Genomic DNA, 15,460 nt, shown 5'->3' with positions numbered 1-15,460 from the left:
GGGGGGGATGACAACACTATGGGGAGGGGGAATACAAGGCAAAGATCAGACGACAAAGAGGTCAGAAATGAAACTTATGTCTCTAACTGTGTAGAAATACTTCATATTTATTTCTGTTCTTTCACAAGGGAAAGAAAAAACATATATGCACACATATACAAGTTTGAGCAATTAATAGTGCAGAAGGAAATAAATCTGTCAGCTCCTGGCAAGGATCACATTATTCTTACAAAATACAAACAAGTCTATCTTACAAATGTTATAATCAGGGATTTATCAAAGCACCTTCCCGAGAAGCTGAAAATTATATCTGATACGTTGAAGGCAACGGAGAAGTCATAGCACAACTATAGACTCCAGAAAACTAAAAACTCTACTCATAGCCAAACGCTGCATTTTGTGGCAAGTAATTTGAGGAGTGGAGAAGGGAATTGGGGAAGTGATAAGAATAGGATGAAGTGAGTGGTCCCAATGATGTTGTGAGACTATGTATAGAATAAGCACGTCACTAGAAATACAGACTGCATGATCCACCCCCAAATATCTGTAACATCAAGAAACCGCTAGCAACATCCACGGAATTCTTCTAATTTCACCTTTTATATGGACTACTGGGAACCATTTTGATAGATTCATACTGAAAAGCTGGAGCAAACTAAAAAAAAAAAAGCCACAGCATAATCAAGACTAGAGGAACTGATGTATGAAGAAAGAGGAAAATCGCTAAGTGTGCCAAGCTTGGAAAAGATGCAAGTAATGAGGATTCTTACAGCTTACAAATACCTGAAGGATGTAACCATCGAGGATGGGCAGTAATTAGTCAGGACAAAATGGGCTTAACTTCAAATAACACAGAGAAAACACAGTTGCAAAACAATAATAGTATCAGGAAATGCTTCGTGACAGAAAAGTGCAACAACAGTTATTTTAAAGCATAGGGTATCCTATATAGATGTGCACATTAGATCATCTTACATGGAGAGTGCAGTCGTAATCTAGAACTCCATGAGAGTCTAGTCAAGATCCTACTAGATGGCTGCTAGCATGAGGGTCAACCAAAGAGCCTTTTACCATTCTTTTTTTCACGTGAATGATGATGCCTTCTTTTCTGAACCAAACTGCACAACAGGTTTGTATGGAAATATAACTACATTGAGTACATACGGCTATTCATTTAAATGAAAATTTTGGAGTAATTACAGCTAATAAACATGTTATTTCTAAACCTCTGAAGTGATATTACACTTCTGATATACCATATGGTTTCAGTGTATTTATACTGCAGTGAGCCCCTTGGAGCCTTTTCGTATGTCAGCTGTGACTGCGGAGGTGTACTCAGGGCACACGGCAGGTTTGGGTGACGGAGGGCTATGGAGGGACTTGTGGTGGACCCCATGCCCATCGTGGTCAGTCCTGACACCGCTGTGAGGCACCCGCCCCCACCCAAGCTTCACCACCGCCAAAGTTAAGCAAGTGTTTCCTCAGTTTAAGTCTTCTTTCCCAACTCCAAAACCCAAATCAGTAATCAAAAGTTAGTGTTAATTGGCAATGAACTAAATTAAGTAAAATTCCCCATGTTGAGACTGTTTTGCCAGCAACAGGAGCAGATGCTATTGTCGAGGTCAGTATTTAATTTACTAAAAGCCCATTCACTTGCTAACAGCATTGAGCTCGATCAAGACCTTCTGTGTCATCGGGAAAGTCACAGCTGCTCTGAGAGTCCCCCACAAGTAAACCAGAAATATTACTGAATAATACACAACGTCACTGACTTCTTGCAACATTGGTCCTATTCTTTAGAGGGACGACAGGAGAACCTCTGTTCTTCAGGAGCACTAAGTATTTCTTCTTTATAGGTCACTGACATATTAATATTTTTTACTTCTTTTCACTCTGTTCCCATAGAGTTATGTCATGAGACAGCAGAAGTACAGCCACATTACCCTATTGTAATCCTGCCATTGCATTGAAAATGTGGCCTATTAGTAATTAATCTTAGAACTAGAGGTAATATAGCGCTCTCCACTTCACCGATAGCACTGCTCATCCTGCATTTATAGCTCATACAAGGACCCTTGACATGGGAGAGAGAATCAGGGGAATGTGTTAGCTACTGCGAAAATGAGATAGAAGCTACTGACTTTATAACCTGTAATTCACCAAAAGCTTTTTCTTCATTTTTTCTACAGTTAAACACATACTTTAAGAGACAAAAGGTCCATTTTTTTTCCTCTCAATGCACACATGAGACTCATTAATGTTAATTGGATTTATGAATGCCTGTTGAAAAGAGAAGAAACCGTAAAGATTTCATATTCGCAGGGAAACAATCAAAGGAACAATTTCTTACGCGTCTCGCTGATGAAGAGATGAGGAAATAATGGATGAGTCACTTTACGTTATGATTCAAAATTCTTAAAATAGAAGAGATAAAAACACTGATTTCTGTACAGGTCATATTCATATAAGGGACTCTTTCTAAGAATCCAATTTGAACCTTCAAGTGTAGTCCTGCTTCTAATTACCTAACTCCAAGAATAAATCATGGTCTCTGAATTGTAATTATACAGATTTGTTGCTGTAATTCAATTTGGCAGGTGTAAAATACAAGTGTAATTTCCTCTGCCCCCCCGTAGTCTTCAAAGAGACACTGAACTTGAGCCACTTGATAATTTATTCCATATTGTAGCTTTCACATTTACTATGCATCAAACTTCTGACAGATTTTTTTAGAAGGCGATAATAGATGGCTCCAGTTACTCTACTAACCGATTTGAAAATAAATCCAACATTCATCTCTTGACTCTGACATGGTCAGCATTTGCCACTACCTGGCCTGCAGCGCCCAGAGCACTTCAAAGCAAGCTCAAAATTTCTGCTGTGACAGGGATGAGGGAAAACATACACAGTCTTCATGTGCACAGATTTGCTCTATGGAGACTTCTCCAAGGTCGGTCTTCTGCTCAGTCCCATTCAATTAATTGGAAACTGACTGTTTGTAACAGCTAGCCCCCTCTTACCGAAAAAAGAGGGATTTAGGTACTCATAAATAGCTTTGGCACTGCCTTCCCTCAGAATCATATTTGCTCTACGTAAATCATGAACTATAGGAAATTAGTATGATGCCACAGCACTATTCAGACCTATTAAACAATAGGTCTGAATATACAGAATATATATTTAAAATATAATATATAAAAATATAATATATATTATATAAAATATTATATATAAATATAATATAAATGAAGTATAGAAATATATAAAAAACACCATAAGCACACCATATCCACTGTATGAAAAGACACGAAATACCTGACCAATTTCCTGGAAATACTCAAGCTATGGAAGTATACACTGTCCATCCCACAGTGCAAGAGCTCTGTGGGCTGAAGAGGAGAAGCTTTATGGCTTGTTCCTCATTCTTCCCTCTTTGCAACAATCTGCACCTCCAGTAATGCAGGAGTGCAGCCTTTGGAAAATGCTCAGTTTGAGTTTTTCTTGCCTCTGCATAAACCAGTTCTAATGACAACAAATCAATTCCTCTATCGGTAGTGCTCCTGAGTACCTTTTAAAAGCCTTTCCAAAATTAAGATTATATACTCCAGCAATTTTTAATATGAAAAAGTGTAATCAATAAAATACTGCTGATAACGCATATGATTTGTTGGGGGTGAGAGCTAAATATGAATTAGTTTTGGACAAGTTCCGAGTCCATCATCTTAATTACAAATTGGGCCACTGTCTATGAATTGCATGACTCAGCTCGGGAATCCCTAAAAAGAAACCGTAAGTAGATTCAGTACTTGCATTTGATTTATTTGTTACTCAGAGCTGAAACAAGCACTGTATTTTGGACCTCTGACAGATTAGGAGATCCCCAGAGAAAGTCAGTGAATACACTACTGCCAGCCATCCATCATCCGGGATGAGGTGAGCCACGAGCACCCAGTGGTCCCAAAAGGCCATAAGCAGGATGTGACAGTGACTTGCCTCGCTCCCCTAGGAACCTCATTACAGAAGATTAAATTAGAAGCCGCTCTCCTACAGACTGAACACAGAATTGTAACATTGACTGAGGATGGAAGGGGCATTTAATCCTACGCCTTGCTTAAAGCACGGCCAAGTAGATTAAGGCTGTCTTGAGCATCGCCAAGGATGGAGACCCCACAGTCTCTCTGGCAACCTCTTCCAGTGCTTGACCACCCTCAAAATTTTTCTTTTTCCTTGTACCTGATCAGAATTTCCCATCTCTTAACTTGAGCTTGTTGCCTCCCATCACGCACCTCCAAGAGGATTCTGACTGACCAAAAAATCTCCAAGTCTGTCCAGTTTCTCAATGCAAGAACCTGAATGAACAAGGCAGATAACTGCCACTGCCACCATGAATATGCTGACAATGATAGGCAGACTTCGTCATGGTCTTTCTCTGGTTCCATCTTACCATTAGTCACTGTAATTGTTTATCATGTGGTAACTCTTCCTTTTCTCTCTCTGAGATAGCTTGGGTATTTTTGTTTCCTTCACATACCTAGCTGCAGTTTCCCTTCAAACGCCAGCACACTGGAAAACTCCACTTTTCTTCTTTACTTCTCAGTTATTTATAAAGCAGGTCCACTCTGGGCACAGTCTATCACCACCTGCAGTTGCCAGCATAATGCCACAGCTACCAGGTTTCACTAGACTTTTTCTAATTACATTGCCTTGACACTTCCATACCCACGAGCACTCAAAGGTGTTTCATAAAGAAACTCTCAAGTATTTTTGTCATCCTGTTGGTAGCAAGCTCTTCTCTCGGCTCAACAGGCCTTTGTACTACAACTCCATAAACCTTTGGAAGTGGTCCTTTAAAACTGTTTTAATCTCTTTCTAATCCTTAATTCTACCTGCTAGTTCACGTACATTCGCTTATTTGCCAAACAAACAGGTGTCAGATGATTTAGTGGCTCATTTGCACAGCAGAAGGACAAGCAAATATTATCTTGATTTTTCTCCCTTGTGAAAGAGTATTTTCCTTAAAACTATCAGAAAATCAACATTACTATTAGAAATACCAATGCAAAGAACCAACAAAACCCAAATCCATTCAGCAGTATATTCCACTGCTAACCTCAGAGTATTCTAAAGCATCAACTAACTATATTTTAAGTATGTATCATAAATAAGCAGCATAAAAGGTATTTTGCTTTAAAAAAATTGTCTATTAACAACCCTGTTTTATTTGTACAAACAGTTGTTTACTGCTCATGTAAAAGAGCATAATGTTCTTTATGTAATTACATTAAGTTTCCAGAGTCTTGCTTTTAAGCAAACCTAAACTTTGTATCACTTTTTTTGACAATAAAGAATATTCTGTAAAAATACAATACTTCAAAAAAAGCTGCTGGAGACTATAGTCTAGTGTGCTATGCTGCAAGTACATAAGAAGCCCAAGATCTCTGGTATAATGTTATTTATACCACTTCTTTCCTTTGTCATTTTGTTTGGTTCAGAAACCAAACCAAGTGAGTGCTTAACATCTGGATAAACATCTTCCTGTGCTATTAAAAATGGGGAAGAGGTTTTGCATTAATGGAATGGGTAAGTCATTCTTGGTGTCTCCTATGAGCTTCTTTGTTTTCCTCAGTATTAACATTTAGGGGTATAAAAACAAGTTATCCAAACACATATGAAAAATACTAACACACAATAAATAAAAAAATAAAAGCCTCAATGTAAAAGTTACTTTTGCTGATTAATTCAAGTCTGTTGGTCCAGAGAGGCTCATTACTGTAGTCACAAATAAACTTTAAAAACCCCTGCCTTTTCCAAGGCCGTAACAGCCACTGACACGTTTCCTCCTTGCCCACCGGGAGTGAAGAGCCGGAGTGCTGTCCCGCAGCTGGTAGCCAGCCATGTGCTGCTCAGGTCGCTTCCCCATCCCCCCTGCCTACGTTTCCCAGGCACTCATCATTGCCGCCCCTCCACTCCTTCCCAGTGCGACCAGCACTTAACCGAGAAGTTAAGGAGGAGTGAACTGGACATGATATTGGAAGACTACACGCCTTTTTTTCCTACGACAGAAAAACAGCGGTGCTGAAAAGGGCAGAAAGCAAACCTGCAAATTGGGAACAGCCTAAGGCCTAAGTGCCGAGCCTGGGACAGGCAGGTTTAGAGACTGGCAAGGCTTTAAGTGAACATCTTTGTCCATACTATTCTCTCTCTTGATAAAGCCAACTGTTTCCAAAGGAGCAAGACCAAACTTCTTATACAATTAAACATCTTTAAGCAAACTTCGCTAAATAATTGTATGTTTCAATAATGACTAGTTTAAAAAAAAAAAAAAAAGCATTTTGCTTTACAGATTTAGGCTCAGGTTGTTTCATGGACTGCTCAGCTAGACCCCTGTATGCATCATAACCCTATACAGACCCAAGAGTGTCTCCAAGTTTTAACTCCAGACATTTTATCAAAATCCATTTTATGAAGTAGTAGCTGATACGCTATTCTGTAATGGGTATTGTGGTCTCCTGTTAAAAACACTTTCAGCAGAAATTAAATACTTAGAAACTGCAGCTATTTAAACAGATACCCTAAAAGAACAATTACATTCTGCCATGTAAACCAAGTTGTAAGTGTATTTATTGAAAAAAAATCCACAAACTTTATGAACACCTACACACAGAAAAGACTTTTTTTTTTTAGTTTAAATTACAGTCTCACAGGTCTCAGATACATTGATTTGTATTTGCTGTGGAAGTATATTATCAGTAAGCTGGAAAGGAAGCAATTTTCCTAGTCCAGAAACTTACTTCTATAAGGTGAAGAGGCAAATTCAACCACACATTTTTTGCACTACAAAGTTTTAAAGAAAACAACCTGACCAAGACTTGGCCAATGTAAGTAATACAGCTGTATGCTAGCTGTGAGAAATCTAGCAACATGAATATGAGCTGGGTCCCAGAGGAGGTAGCCTGATCACTTGCTATTTGGAGAAAGGAGTCTCCCTAAAAATATCATTTTCACAAAAAAAAAAAAAAAAATCATTTTAAAGAAATGCGAATCAGCACGGTCAGACAAAAAGCCTGACAAGTCCTAAATCATTTGTACAAACCAAGAATATTGATGAGATACTAAAAAAAAGAAAAATCGCTCTCAGTTCCTCAAACCAAATCTAAACATTTTCCAAGACGTTTCAAGAATTTTAAGTCAAAACCCTGTTCTTTATTGTATGCAATGAGGAGAGCAATGCCAGGCGGGAGATCTGGAGATTACTCTCCAGACCTTATTTGAGGATTTGCTCTTAGAGCTGTGGGAGGAGAATTTGCATTTCCTTTCTTACAACACTGTCTGTATAGCTATCACCATTTGAAATTCCATACTGAAAATATTTAGAAATTTACTATCTGAACTAATTAAAAAAATAGGGTTCCACAGAAATTCATGTTCGCACACAACTCAGATGGTTCAGAACAAACATCTTCTGTCGAGGGAAAAACGAAACCCTCTGCCCAATCTGTACCTCTGCCATGGCTAGTCCTCAGAGGAAGGGAATCGTAAACATATTTTAACAAAATAAATTAATTACACTATGAGTTTAAAATTCCAGTTTCCTGATGCCTTCAGGCAGTTTCTTATCTCTATTGAAAAAACAAGGTTAAATATGTCAAATATTGTGCCTCCTTGTGAGTAAATGTTGTTTTGTTTACTTTAGGGTTTTTTAAACAACATTAAGTCACAACTCATCATATAACAGCCTCTCAAGAACGCTGGAGGAAAAGCGTTTGTTCTCACTCCAAAAATACGTGGAAAAATAAAAGGGTCTGACTAGTATTTGTTTATAAGGGATTGGCCAGATACAGCTAAATTAGAAAGGCTCACTCCCTCTCCCATGTTTACACTTGAATCACAAGCAAGCAAACTTGCTTGTGATTCAACTCACTTTCCACCACCACCCGGCAGTGTTAAAGAATCTATGCCATAAATAAGGCCACCGTCATTATTAACTGTAATAAGACATTAAATAATAGAAAATGCTCTGGATTGATTTTGTGGGATTATCTTAGTCCACCCCTACATGTCAAGATGCATCCATTCAATAGGTTTGATTTTTGCAGAGATTAATTGTTCCTGTTGGCATGCCTAAGTAACATTCAGAAAAGGAAATACTATAATTGTCAGTTAGGGGCATCCAAGATCTTGCAGCTACTTAGTCAAGTCCTACTCGAAAACCCAATGTGCTAAACTAAAAGGCTACTACTCAGCGTCCTCTAGATATGCTCCTCACAGTTAACTAGCTTTTTCAATGGAGAATCCCTGCTGATAGGAAGGTCCGAAAACCCGTATGTTCCCATAGCCTACAGGAAAGGTGAGACTTTTAGAATTGCAACCTGTACCTTGAGAAGGTTCAATAAATCTGATGAATCAAAAAATGTGTGGTTTTGAAAATACAGAAGCCAACTTGCTGTTTTCCAGTTAGCATATTTGAGCATGTGTTAAAATTAATGTTATGTATCTCTGAGCTAAGAGATTGCTATGGATATTTGCATCAGAAAATATTCAAGGCAAAGGCTCTCCTCAGACTTACTCTTTAAGGCGTTGATCTGAAAAAACTAAACAAGTGTACTAATTTAACCATGGTAATAGTCTAATTACATTCAACAGAATACCAATGTGTTTGAAGCTCACCATGCATTTAATAAGCTTTTACAGTACAAAAGTCTGCCTCAGTAGTAGCTCTGAATCAGAAGCTGTCCCAGTTTAACTCTGCTGCACATAGGACTCTGGCTCCTACTATTTTTTGGACCAGCACATGCACTCATACAGAGTCTGATGGACATAAGAGTGCCGTGTCTTGCGGCACAAGCCTTGCAACCTCTCAGAGTTGCTTTGGAAATGCACTTAAATTATGACAGCCTCCTGTTTGCTCAACTCACTGAAATGACCCTGTTGATGATGCTTTGAATCAGTACTGTTACCAATAGCCTTATAAAATAAAAAAGGAGTCACATATATACAAATGAACTCTAGAAATAGAATGCAGATATGATTTTATTGTTACTTCCATTTTACCAAATTATTTTGTTGTCTTCTGAGTGGTTGGTTTTCAGTCATGATTTAAGTGACACCGATTAACTATTCAAATTAAATTAAGTAGAATTTGTTTTGTCATTTTAATATTTTAATGAGTTAGAGACATTCAGCTTCTCTCATAGAAAAGATGTGAACATTTGCAAGGTTGAAACTCAGGTCATGAGCATGCTGAAACGTCAAAGACATTAGCAGATCCATGGGGGACAAACCACTGACGAAAGTAACAGGTGATTTTTCTCCCTTAACCAATATAACTCTAGCCTGACAACTCTAACCTACAAACTCTGCAAACGCTGAAGATGAAAAACAATATATCGCAATAATTTTATTAAATTCTGTATGTATAAGAGATGACTTAAAAATTACCCTCAGCTACTGGCAATATACAATATGGCAAACAGAATTGCAGGACCTGTTTTTACCGGTATTTAAAACAAACCTATGGTAAGTATTGTTTATTTTACATATGTATTAGACAACTTGAAATCAGCAGACATTTCCACCTGATCATGCAGAAGTACAACAGCTTCAGTATTCTTCATCAGGAAAGCTGTTTTACAGGTAGTTTACTGCTTTCTTACTGTAATAGGGTACAGATATTTGTAATAAAAATATATTTTATGAGAATTTCTATGTCCACCACAACATATTTACTTTAGTTGATCTGGAAATACAAAAACATTCTACAAAATGTAAAAGAACTAAAGACAACAGCCCAAACAACAGATGGCGTTTTCAGAAGACACTAGCATATCAATGTCTGAACTCCATGCAGTTTTTATAAAAGCAGAACTAAGCCCTAGGACTTTTAAAATACGTTATAAGTATTTATATATTTTAAAAAAAAAAAGTCAGTATATAAATACTGTCTATATGTACAGTTCAGTATATAAATAAAAATTCAAAGCAGTTTTGTTCAATAAACCTAAGAGGCAAGATAGCTGATGGTACAAACAATTGGATTAATAAAAGATGGTCTAAATGGACATCCAACAGCTTTTCAGACAGACCTGTACCTACACTGTATTTTAAACATCAGCATGCACTCCCTGCACCCACATCCAAGGTGACTGGGAGGCATAAATCTGTACTGCGTGGTAGCCACCTGAAGTTCACGTGATCTTTCTCCCCGCAAGGCTTACCACATTGAGTCCAGAGTTTGATTCCAGTTTGAGATAATTTGTGCCTGCCTCCCTTGGAGCTGGGGACCGCTATTTCAATTCTACCTCTGAAGTCCCCTGTGTATATATTTCTAACCAAAGTATAAACCTATATATGTATATGCATATATATAGAGGTTATTGTTATACAAAATAATAGATTTCTGTGTTTGGTACATTTGAAACTACAGTCCTTTAACCAACTACTTACCAGGAAACTTTTGATCTTACCTACTTTCTATCAGTATCAGCAAGACACTTAAAATTAGAATTACAGTAGCAATTTATACCATCTCAAGGTCTAAACTTTTCACTGACCTCCTTGGGCAAGTAATAATAGGACCTTACTCATTCTGATCACCAACAGAGAAAATGCATTTGTCCAATTAAAAGAAGTGAATGAACACTACACGGCCAGTTCTTCATCACTGTAAATCCTGATGAAACAGATACAGAGCTATTTACACGAGTGGAATATCTAAGGGTGAAATAGCAGATATTCAGTCACTAACCATGTACCAGCTACACAGAAGACCAAGCAAAGAGTCAGTTCTCTTGCTGACCAACCAGAAATCATACACGTAACTAGGATAATGCCTTAAAATGGTTTGGTTTATATTCTGAAACACATTTTAAGGATTTACCAAATCACCTGTGGTTGTGACTCCAAACAACTGATTTCTCCTTCCAGAGAGCTATTCTTTCATACAAGTTTCAATACATTTTGAGATTATAAACTGCAAGACAGCAGCCACAGCAAGGAAGATGAATTACAAAGAAAGACTATCATAATTTGACATCAATAACTTAAGGCATAAGAAAAGAATGCAGTAAGTGCATGAAAACTTCAGGAGATCCATGGACAAAAGGAAGAGTTTGTAGCAAACAATTTTCCATAAACTGCTACTGCTAAAAAGAACAGCCTTGGGAAAAACTTCAAAGGTCACCAAGTATGAACCCTGACAATAAATGGCCAGGCAATCAGGCCTATATTCATTATTAAAACACCAAGGCATAAGCAATATTACATAAAAATGCAGAAAGAGTATCAGAAATTTGCAACATCATTGCATATTACTGACCCACATGGTACATTTTGAGTTTCTTCTTCAAAAACCATCTGCCACACAAAGACCAGACAGCAGTCAGTTCACTTGGACAGTACTCCACCAAAAAAACAGCACGCACCCCTTCCAAAGAGCTGCCATGGAGCACTCCCATAGTAGATTAGCTGTCGTTATGAGATTGTATGTATTTGAAGAATATTTCAGACAGTAGAAACTTCAGTGGGAGAGGATAAAGCCTTATCCAACAGCCCAGACACAGCCAATTTCTTTTAACCAAACTGCTGCATTTTCTGAAGGCATGTTAGGAGTTTGGATGCTATTCCTCCAGATGTGCTGAGTCCCTTTCCCATCAATTCATAATTCAGATTTATTTTCCTGATAAGGAGCAGCAGATTACAATTGGGTAAGTGGGCCCTACCCACACTGAGCAATTACGCAGTGCGCGTGGGGGAGCATATGTATGCAAAGCTCTACCATCAGATACCCAGAACTGTACATAGATATGCATTCTTTCGTTTTCTCCCACCGTCTCACTAAAGGTTCATTCACAAGCAATCTTTTTTACTTTTTTTAATTTTAAAAAGTGTTTTTTTACAGTATGCCTAAATCCATCTTTTGCTTTGTTCCCTCTTGTGCCTTTCACTTCTCTCCAAGCTCAGATTTTCCCCGTACACCTTCCCTTGAGGAACAGAACTGTTCCTCCTTCCCTTCCTTCTCCTACTTCATATTTTCATCCCTCATCCACTTCTTTCCACCTCCTAAATAACCCCGTCTCAAAGCCCTGCGATCGGTGGCATTGCAGATAGATACAACTTCGGGAAAGGCCATGCCTGGGAACTAGGCTATAGAAACACTATTATTCCACATTTTTACCAAAAAGTAGCTCTCTGATCCTCTCCACCTAGCAAGGCTTTTTATTTTTTTAAACCACTCAAAGTAGGAAGGACGAAGCGTTGTGCTTCATGTTCCCTACTAGGTGAGCAGGGGTTTGTAGCTCTTTCTTCCTGTTACCTTCTGGGAGCTTTGAACCAAAACCTTGTAAAGCTTTAAATGACTTTAATTCTGTGTGAAACAGGACATGGGCAGAGGATGAACACGTAAGGATCACCTGCAGGGACAAACAGTCAGGAAAAAGTGTTTCTCAGTGACCTCTCTTGGAGGGTAGGGCAAAAAAGATGAGTTGCAGGTGAACACCAGGTCACTTCAGCATGGGACAGCTGCCAAAAGCTCTAAGGACCTTCCTCCCCTGAAACCTAACCAGCTCCGGCTTTGCAGATAGGCTAACATAAAATCATCTTGAAACCACCACTGCATCATTTGACTAGGACCAGCACTTTCCTACTTGCTATGAAATTCTACTGTAGCACATATAGCTGTCTTTCTTTCTACAGTATGGTGGCAGAACTCTTCAAGAGAAGCAAAGTTTAACAAATGTCGTAAGTTTTGCACAGAAGCAACTCTATGCTGTACAAGCAGGGGCTGTTTTCAGGTTCTCCTCAGTTTACGAGGAAGCAGTGATTTTAGAAAGCTTGGGGCATAGATGAAGACAGGCCGAATGCTTTACAGCAAAATGGGAAGATACGTCTGAGTAACTGCGGCTCCAAAATATTTCTGGTTTTTAGATTTACAAATTGCCATTTCTCCTAGTCTTATTCTAGGATGGAAGACATCAAGAGCATATTAAAAGGCTGCATTCTTATCACAACTTCTAAAGACATTTTGTATTATTAAAGATTTTCAACTTTTTAAGTTTGAAAGCCTATTTACAGTGAAAGTGACTGATCCTCCGAAATTATATAACATTTGATTTTCCCATAGAAGCTGGCTGAAACGTACTTCAGCACCTCAGAACTATTAGTCTGAACTATCCAATCACCCTACATCACAACCCAACAGTATCTTTACCTCCTTTAAATTAAAAAACACTCAAACATAAATAAAAGTCTTAATGTCTGCATATATAGCATTTATTTCATAGCAAAGGACTTAATTTTGCTGTCCGTAGAGCCAACATCAAGAACTTCCCCTTTTTAACCCAGCAAAAACATTGACAGTTACACTGCTCACTGCCCACAACAAAAGCTTTTAAAGGTAAGGTTTCTCATGGCAAATCCACAACCGATACTCTCTTTTCTCCCCACACATCTATTCTATCTCACTGAAGAGGAGGGCTGAGCTAAATTTCTTTCCAGAGTAAGAGTGTTTCAAAGCCTATGCAATGTTTATTTGAATATTAAGTTAACACCAGTATTCCCAAACATATTTTGATCACTAATGTTTTTACCAGTAAATAAATCGATCAGGAATGTTGAGAGTACAGAGCTGTTTTTTTGCCAAGGGAAAAAAAATAAAAAATAAAAAAGCAAGCATAAAATGCTATTGAAGCAGAATCAAAATGCTATTGAAGCAGAAGCAATCAATTGCAAGATAATACACAGTCCAAAAGTTACATCAGAGTATTCTCAGCCTTGCCAAACGCATCTTTACTGAAATTGTTCAGCAGAAAGAAGGCGATGTATCGTGCAATTATTTAAGAGGTACCAAATATTTCTACAGTAGGTCTTGGTTTTGCAGTTGTAACAGTTAAATATTACACACATATTGCCATCTCATGGATACTACAAATACTTGTTTAAAATTCCAAAAATGTAATCCCTAACAGAAAAATATGCAGAATCGACAGCAAATAAAATTGCGGTGAGATTTACAACCCGAAAGCAGGAACTTTACATTTGATACAGTCCAAAAATCTGCCTCAGATTCTCTCGTAGTAGTTACTATTTTTATGACTTGGCTCAGACTCGCTTTAATCTCTTTATTTAGGAAGAAATTGCAAGCTTGCCAACTCTAACAAATGTTAAGTACTTTAGTAAATTCCCCATCAATATAGGTCATGCATTCGAGGGAACAAGAACATGGTGAGTAAGTTCTGCTCCATCTCCTCCAAAGGGGATTTCGGAGTAAGACGGTGATGGGAGAGAGCGATAAACAACGTGGCTAAGCCCCTCTTTCAGCTCCATCCTACTCTCCAGACATCTGTCCGCACTTTGTTGTGCCGTGATTGAGATGCTACGTGATGCAGCTCACCCAGCCTGCTGTTATCCTACATCCCTTTTATCTGAACAGGCAGGACAGCACATGTATTGCCAACACTATCGCGTCATAACTCTTCCATTAAAGTTCAGTAATAGTAGCGAAGCAAGTCCAAACAAGTCAGCAAAAACCATAGGAAACCCAACAGATGTACAGATATCAGAGTATAGCATACATATATACAGTTTTAATACCCTATGCAGACTTCCAGAGTATCTGGCCAAATTACCTAAACCCATCAATTCCTTCCAAACCCAGAGTTTTGCTTTTAAAAATAAACTTGGCAGCCAACAAACAAACATTTGTATCCTTTCTGAAGCTATTCTCGAACAAATTGATCTCTCTACCCAAAGAGCTTAGACCTCAAGTAACCAAGTTTCTGCTCCTTTCCTCACTTTATAAAGCAGGACCTCCGGCTGCCCCTGGAACCAGGGGTGATGGGAGTCACCTGGTGACCCAGACGGAGCCCTCCCGGCCGAGGGACGCCCCTCAGCGCAGCAGCCGCCGCCTCTCCCAGACCTCACCCCGGGCTGAGGACGGCGGAGCCCCAGCCCTGCAGCTCCCCGCCGAGAAGGGTCTCCGGGCTTTCCATTCACAGCCTCTCCGCAACCAGCCTCCACATCAGCAGCTCAGAAAGGACACGCGAGCACCTACCCTACCGCTGCACAGACTGCCCCAGGGAATACGGGCAGCCAGGGATAGCCGCCCGGCAAGGAGGGGAGCCCGGTAGGCGGGAGCTGAGGGCACCGCATCCCCGCGGCGGTAAAGGCACCATCGACCGCGCAGAAAACCGGCCAGCACCCCGGCTGCCTGCATCGCTGGCAGCGCTCACGCAGCGGTTTCCAGTTAGCCGGAGACGCTGCTGCGAAGAGGAGGGAAGGAGAGAAGGGAGGGAGGCAAGAGAAGAAGCCATTACCAGAGTTTTGTTCCCGTTCTTGCTGAGGGGGCCTCGGAAAACTCCCTTGATGTTGCGAAAGTGCCCGTTGCTGAGGTGCGCGGAGCTGATGACAATGTAGTAGCACTCCATGGGGCCGGGGATGGGGCCGGGGCCGCCTCCCCGCCCCGGCA

General features: G+C 39.4%; 1 protein-coding gene across 1 annotated transcript in view; it reads right to left on the bottom strand.

Annotated features, from left to right (window-relative positions):
• ZNF804A (zinc finger protein 804A) overlaps window positions 1-15,419 on the bottom strand; it is a 160,663-nt gene extending 145,244 nt beyond the window's left edge. The window contains exon 1 of the mRNA XM_009329658.1: window positions 15,309-15,419. Within this exon, the coding sequence (XP_009327933.1) occupies window positions 15,309-15,419 (111 nt within the window). The remainder of the gene's footprint in view (window positions 1-15,308) is intronic.
• Window positions 15,420-15,460: the final 41 nt, after the last annotated feature.

The sequence above is a fragment of the Pygoscelis adeliae genome, unplaced genomic scaffold, assembly GCF_000699105.1.
Source record: "Pygoscelis adeliae isolate BGI_AS28 unplaced genomic scaffold, ASM69910v1 Scaffold7, whole genome shotgun sequence".
Taxonomy (NCBI): domain Eukaryota; kingdom Metazoa; phylum Chordata; class Aves; order Sphenisciformes; family Spheniscidae; genus Pygoscelis; species Pygoscelis adeliae.
This window is presented reverse-complemented; position numbering and strand designations above follow the sequence as displayed.